The 7,500-nt window shown below is 35.1% G+C and overlaps 1 protein-coding gene across 1 annotated transcript in view; it reads left to right on the top strand.

Moving 5' to 3' along the window:
- The first annotated feature begins 1,554 nt into the window (after positions 1-1,554).
- pcid2 (PCI domain containing 2) overlaps positions 1,555-7,500 on the top strand; it is a 9,161-nt gene continuing 3,215 nt past the window's right edge. The window contains 14 exon segments of the mRNA XM_029427115.1: positions 1,555-1,675; positions 2,415-2,454; positions 2,544-2,633; positions 2,714-2,787; positions 2,929-2,994; positions 3,129-3,170; positions 3,262-3,316; positions 3,440-3,543; positions 5,034-5,109; positions 5,217-5,358; positions 6,070-6,170; positions 6,490-6,563; positions 6,637-6,762; positions 7,108-7,118. Of these exon segments, the coding sequence (XP_029282975.1) occupies positions 2,419-2,454; positions 2,544-2,633; positions 2,714-2,787; positions 2,929-2,994; positions 3,129-3,170; positions 3,262-3,316; positions 3,440-3,543; positions 5,034-5,109; positions 5,217-5,358; positions 6,070-6,170; positions 6,490-6,563; positions 6,637-6,762; positions 7,108-7,118 (997 nt within the window). The 5' untranslated portion in view covers positions 1,555-1,675; positions 2,415-2,418.

Consider the following 7,500-nt stretch of genomic DNA (forward strand, 5'->3'; position numbering starts at 1 on the left):
TTAAACTTCTGTCCTTAGACCCTCTGTCCTTAGACCCTCTGTCCTCAGACCCTCTGTCCTTAGACCCTCTGTCCTTAGGACCCTCGCATCGCACAAGGAAAAACTTCCTAAAAGATATAATATAATATAATATAATATAATATAATATAGTATAATATAATATAATATAGTATATTATAGTATAGTATATTCTAGTATAGTATAATATAATATAGTATAGTCTATAATTATAGTATAATATAATATAGTATAATATAATATATATAATATAGTATAATATAGTATAATATAATATAATATAGTATAATATAGTATAATATAATATAATATAATATATAGTATAATATTAGTATAATATAATATAGTATAATATAGTATAATATAATATATAATATAATATAGTATAATATAGTATAGTATAATATAATATAGTATAATATAATATAGTATAATATAGTATAATATAATATAATATAATATAATATAATATAATACAGTTTGAGTAGGAAACCATGGAAATGGCAAGTATTTGTCCCAAACATGAGAAAATGTCTCAATCAGCTGAAAACATTCAAAGTAAAGTTGTGATCCAGATGTGAAGCTGCTGTAACGAGTTTAATGAGTGAGGCCCGAGGGTTGTACTGTGTAAATATTTGATAGTTTTACCATCCAGTGAAGACACACTGCTGGTGTTGTGGCGCCCCCTGGTGTTCAGCGGTGTTTCAAGTTCAGTAATTCATATTTAATTGATACATTTCTTGTCCAGTTTCGAGGGTTTTTCAGCTGCTGCATGATAAATTGTCAAAATAAATAAATTGTACATTTAATAAGTGATCTCTGTTTCTTGTGGAAAGTGTTTTCTGTGCTGCATGAAGTTCAGAAAGAGAGACTGTTGTTCTGCTCTGTGTCAATAAAGGTTTAAAGGAAGGTTTACTTGTATATATTATTTTTCACTCAGATGAAAACAAATAATGTTTCTGCTCTAAATGAAAAATACCAGTCCAACAAGAATCTTCTTAAAACAAAACAATCATATGCTAAGTAAAAAATAATGAGGTAATCAGTCAAAATGTGCCTTTTTAAATTGTTTTATAATGTGGAACCAATGTTGTGTGTGTAAATTGTGTATCTTTGTGTATTTGTCAGCACGTGTATGTTTACGTGGATTAAATAAAGCAAGAAATTCAATTTATTCAAGATTTAAGATGTTTATTGACTCCAGTTATACAAATACAATCATGTAGAATACTGAATTTAAGAAAAACTGTAAATATTGAATAACATTTCATATATAATAAAATAAAATATAATAACAAGATATAAGAAATTAAAATAGAATTTCCATTTAAGAAAACCAATCAATTATAATATTTAGTATATAAAAATATATTATAATATTGCTTTTAAAGTGGTCAAATGTTTGTTCATTGATTGTGGAATAATGCCAAATAAATGTATATTTTTCTTAATTTTATTAAATTGTAAAAACGTTTAGGTTTCTTAAATCTAAAAACTATCTATCGAGTCTTTTATTTTGATATGTGTATCCTCTTATTCTGAAACACTACCGGAAGCAGACCCTGCCGACCCGGACGTTGTTTTGAGTCGCGCTAAGCAAAACATTTGATCGATGAGCTAAAACTGTTTTTTTCTGGGTTAAAACCTTATTTTACAGGTACGTGGTTATCTGTGTTTTAATATTTAATATTTACACGAATGTTTGTTTTCTGGTTGAACCCGGAATATAAACATTTAAGGGCCGTTTTCTAACTTAAATCTGGAAGAATTTACGTGTTAGCATGACGGCTAACATGCTGTAGCTCCGAGTTATAATACAAATACATTCCTTTTAAATTTAAACGGTTTATATTTTGATAATATGATTAATAATAATAGTAATGATTGACATTTGGAAAAATTAATCCTCAACAGTTTTTAATAATGCTGAGATCGTTAACTATTTTTAAAGTTTTGATTTTAAAGGTGAATTTCGCCAAATCTTCTTTTTCAGCTTCATTAATGTGATATTATTAATAATGTTTTATGCTTTTAAATCATTATAAATAAAATATTTGTGAACTGCTGGTTTAACAAAAAATATTAAAACATGCTTCTGAAATGTAATGGACTGAAATATGAATTAATATTGATAATAATAAGTAGTTTATTGATATTGTTTAATCAGCTGTAAAGGGTATTTAACTAACTTTATAAAATAAATGTTTAAAAATCAATTACATTTTACATTTAGCCAGTTACACATTTTTTCTTCCAATTATTCAAAATGACTTTTGTTTACTTCCTATAAATGATTATTGTAATACATTTTTAGGTTAGTGTACTTTTACATGAGTAAGATTTTTCACCCTGTAGTATATAATATTACTAAATATATTTGTTCTGTGGGTTTTCAGGGTCATGGCTCACATCACCATCAACCAGTACCTGCAGCAGGTAACCTTTGACCTTTGACCCACACCACTTAACACATGTATAAATAAAACAGTCACTGAGTCTTCTTCGTTGGTATTTGCCCGCCGCAGGTTTACGAGGCCATCGATAACCGGGAGGGTTTGTTCTGCGCTGAGCTGCTGTCCTTCAAACACCCGCACGTCGCCAACCCCCGTCTGCAGGTGAGGCTCTGCCCCTCAGGTACACCCACAGAGCGTTGCTAGGATATAGCCTCACCTATATGTGTGTGTGTGTGTCACAGCTCGCGAGTCCAGAAGAAAAGTGTCAGCAGCTTCTGGAGCCGCCGTACGATGAGATGGTCGCCGCTCACCTCAGGTTATTATTATTAATAATCATATTATTTGTAATATTATATTATTATTAATATTATCACTTATTATTACCGGTCTAAAATATTACGAATTTCCTCGAAATCTTGCAATAGTCTGACTGCAGAGCGACGTGTGTGTGTTTCAGGTGCACGTACGCTGTATCCAACCACGACTTTGTTGAAGCCTACAAGTTCCAGACGCTTGTCGTTCAATATCCTTCACGAAGAAAGACGAGTTTAAAGTGTTTAACTTGTACAACATGTTTACGTGTTTAATGTATTATTCATAATATCTGCAGTATATCTTAAATATATTTATTTAGTGTTTTGATCCTTGACCTCTCACGTCCTTCCTGAGGGCCTTCCAGTCTCATAAAGAGGAAAACTGGTGAGTCCCTGTGTGTTAGCCTAGCTTAGCACAAACACTGGGAGTGGGGGGAAACTGTTAGCATAGACTGAGACGTGCGTGTGTTTCTCAGGGCGCTGCCGGTGATGTTCGCCGTCACATTGGACCTCAGGATCTTCGCCAACAACGTAAGAAACTCAAACAGATCTAAGGTCAGCTCCTGCTGAGTGACCTTTGACCGCTCTCTCTCCCTCTGTGTGTGTGTGTGTGTGTGTGTGTGTGTGTGTGTGTCTGTGTCTGCACGCGCGCAGGCGGAGCAACAGTTACAGAAGAAGGGCAAAGGTCAGCCGGCCGAGATGTTAGAGAAAGCTGCAGAACAGCTGATGAGCTGCTTCAGAGTGTGTGCCAGCGACAAGTCAGTACACACACACACACAATGATTGATTTGTATGATATATATATATATATATATATATATATATATATATATAAGCTGCCAAAATAAAATTAATATGTACATTAAATGTTACAAGTTACAAGTCTTGGTGTTATCTTAGACTCAGATCTAAGCTTTAAATCCCACATAAACAAGGTGACAAAAACATCATTCTTCCACCTTAGAAATATAGCTCAAATCAGACAATTTATAAATCAAAAGGATGCTGAGAAACTAATCCATGCTTTTATCTCAAGCCGACTCGATTACTGTAATGCACTCTTTACCGGCCTCCCAAACAAAACAACGGAGAGACTTCAGCTCATCCAAAACGCTGCAGCGAGGCTGCTGACTAGAACCAAGAGGAGAGACCACATCAGTCCAGTGTTAGCCGCTCTACACTGGCTTCCACTAACTCTTAGACTTTAAGGTCCTCCTTCTTGTATACAAAGCCCTAAACGGAACCTCACCAAGTTACACTGCTAACTCTCTAATAAACTATGTGCCCCCAAGAACATTACGATCATCCACTACTGGTTTATTAAATGTTCCCAGAAGCATCCAAAAGAAAATCGAGGATGCAGCCTTTTGCAATTATGCACCAAAGCTATGGAACACTTTACCTGCAGACATTAGGGAGGCAAGCTCGCTCAATATCTTCAAAAGTAAACTGAAGACATATCTCTTTACTTTAGCCTTTTAATGGTGATATTTTATATCTCTTTACTTTAGCCTTTTAATGGTGATATTTTATATCTCTTTACTTTAGCCTTTTAATGGTGATATTTTATATATCTTCACTTTAGCTTTTTAATGGTGATATTTTATATCTCTTTACTTTAGCCTTTTAATGGTGATATTTTATATCTCTTTACTTTAGCCTTTTAATAGTGATATTTTATATCTTTTTACTTTAGCCTTTTAATGGTGCCACTTTAAACTAATTTAAATGATTTCATAAATGTTTGCTATGCTTGGTTTAACGTTGAATGTGTAAAGGTAACTGAGATAAATTTCAGAGTGTGTATCTTTGAAAAGCCTGAGATCAAATAGACTGTGTTACCATGGGAGAAAGAGGAAGTTTCTCTGATAAATGTGTATTGGAGAAAAACTGGCTTTAACCGAAGGGAGTAAACCAGTTGAAAGGCCACAGGGCTGCAATTCTTGTATGAAAGGTGCTATACAAATAAAGCTTATTGTTATTATTACTAAAACTAATAATTAAAAAATAATACATTTAATGCCATGTTAAATCAGTCATATGAAGGTAAATAAAGATGCAAACTAAAATTAATATTACATTTTATCATGAAAGCCAACATTATTTTGTTATGTTTGTTACATTTAGTGGCTTATTTGTCAAGTCTTTTATTTTTGATTTGTCTCCTTCCGTCCTCCGTACATACAGCGGGATCATCAAACACCGCTGTATGACATTTAAAAGTCTTTAAGAAAGTTTTTTCCCTCAGTCGAGCGGGCATCGATGACTCAAAGAAGTGGGGGATGATGTTTCTGAGCAACCAGCTCTTCAAGATCTACTTCAAGGTGTGAAAGTCATCATGTTTAGAGAAATACGCTTCTTAGATGCATATGTCTTATGAAAACAGTGTATAATAAAAGGTTTAATAAGATGTAACCCTCATGTTCCTCAGATCAACAAGCTGCATCTGTGTAAACCTCTGATCCGAGCCATCGACAGCTCCAACCTGAAGAACGACTACAGCCCCGCTCAGAAGGTCACGTACAAGTACTACGTGGGCCGCAAGGCCATGTTCGACAGCGACTTCAAGCCAGGTATCACACTCACAACACCTACTGTAGCAACACCGTCGTTATACTGTAGCAACACCGTCGTTATACTGTAGCAACACTGGTTACACTGTAGCAACACTGTGGTTAGATAGATAGATAGATACTTTATTTATCCCGAGGGAAATTCAGGGTCGTAGCAACACCATCGTTATACTGTAGCAACACCGTCGTTACACTGTAGTAACACCGTCGTTATACTGTAAAAACACTAGTAACACTGTAGCAACACCGTCGTTACACAGTAGCAACACCGTCGTTACACTGTAGCACACTGTCGTTACACTGTAGCACACTGTCGTTACACTGTAGCACACTGTCGTTACACTGTAGCACACTGTCGTTACACTGTAGCACACCTTCGTTACACTGTAGCACACCTTCGTTACACTGTAGCAACACCTTCGTTACACTGTAGCAACACCTTCGTTACACTGTAGCAACACCTTCGTTACACTGTAGCAACACCTTCGTTACACTGTAGCACAGGAATATAATAATAATAGAAATACATTTATTTATTTCAGGGAACCTTTTCACATAATGCCACATTTATTCTCATATTTATTACCACGTTTATCCATTTCAGGATTAATTTGATGTTGAGATAAATGGCTGTAATGATACTGGAAAGACTAATAAAGGTAATAGTATTAATACATGAATTGAATGAATACAGTGTGTGTTCCTCTGTAGCCGAGGAGTTTCTGTCCTTTGCTTTCCATCACTGTCACCGCTCGAGTCAGAAGAACAAGAGGATGATCCTCATCTACCTGTTGCCCGTCAAGATGCTGCTGGTGAGAAACCAAGAGGAAGATCAATCACCTTTCTGATGTGGACTGAAGCTCTCTGGAAAACACGAGACTCCATAGAGGAAAACAGTAATTTTACCTGGCAGAACACGGGCGTCGTTGTTCCGCCGCTGCCTCCATTAGTGAGTTGGTTTGTGTTATTGTGTGGCGTTGGTTCGTTCAGATTCACCAAAGTCTCACAATAACACAAAGTAACTAACGGAGCGAGGTGGCGATGGGTCAGAAGCTCTGGTCTTCTGCAAGGTTAAATCACCGTTTTTCTTAATGGAGTCTGGTGGCTCAGCAGTCCGCCTTGTTGTTTCAGGGTCACATGCCAACTCACCAGCTGCTGAGGAAATACGACCTCATGCAGTTTGCCGACATCACCAAATCTGTGAGGTAAACTGGGGGACGGGAAGTGACATCATGCGCGGTGCAGTCATGTGATCTGACAGGTGTACTCGTGTTTCAGCGAGGGGAACCTACTGCTGCTGAACGAAGCTCTTTCCAAACACGAGACGTTCTTCATCCGCTGCGGGATCTTCCTCATCCTGGAGAAGCTGAAGATCATCACCTACAGGAACCTCTTCAAGAAAGTGTGAGTCGTCGTGTCCCCCCCCCCCCCCCCCCTGTGTGTGTGTGTGTGTGTGTGTGTGTGTGTCTGTATATATATATATATATATATATATATATATATATATATATATATATATATATATATATATATATATTTATATATTACGTATATATAGTATATATATATATATATATATATATATGTATGTATCTATAGATATGTATATCTACTGATAGTATTCATATAAGTATAAATAGATGTAGTGGTTAATAGAGAGAAGAGAAGTAGAGGAGAGCAGAGAGAGGGAGGGCGGAGAGAGAGATCGTAGAGAGATAGATAGTATAGATAAGAGATAGATAGGAGGAGATATCATAAGAGTGAGAAATATAGAGAGTAGAGAGAGAGAAGAGAGAGGTAGTGAATATAGAAGGATATAGAAGCGGAGGATAGAAGATGATGAAGATGATAGAAGAGTACAGTATATGTATGTTATGATATGTAAAATAAAAAAGCTATAGAGGTAATATAGATAGAGATACATAACATATAGTTATAATATGATATGGAGACAATAACGGAGAGTAATGAAGATATATGGAGCGATATCAGGATAATGATACTATATATATATATAGATTGTAATACCTACAAATATGAGTATGGATGATATAATAAATATATGATCACATTACTTATGTTATATTATATATACATATACTCAATATGTATATATATATTATATATATATATACATCTACA

Source organism: Cottoperca gobio, unplaced genomic scaffold, assembly GCF_900634415.1.
Source record: "Cottoperca gobio unplaced genomic scaffold, fCotGob3.1 fCotGob3_293arrow_ctg1, whole genome shotgun sequence".
Lineage (NCBI taxonomy): Eukaryota > Metazoa > Chordata > Actinopteri > Perciformes > Bovichtidae > Cottoperca > Cottoperca gobio.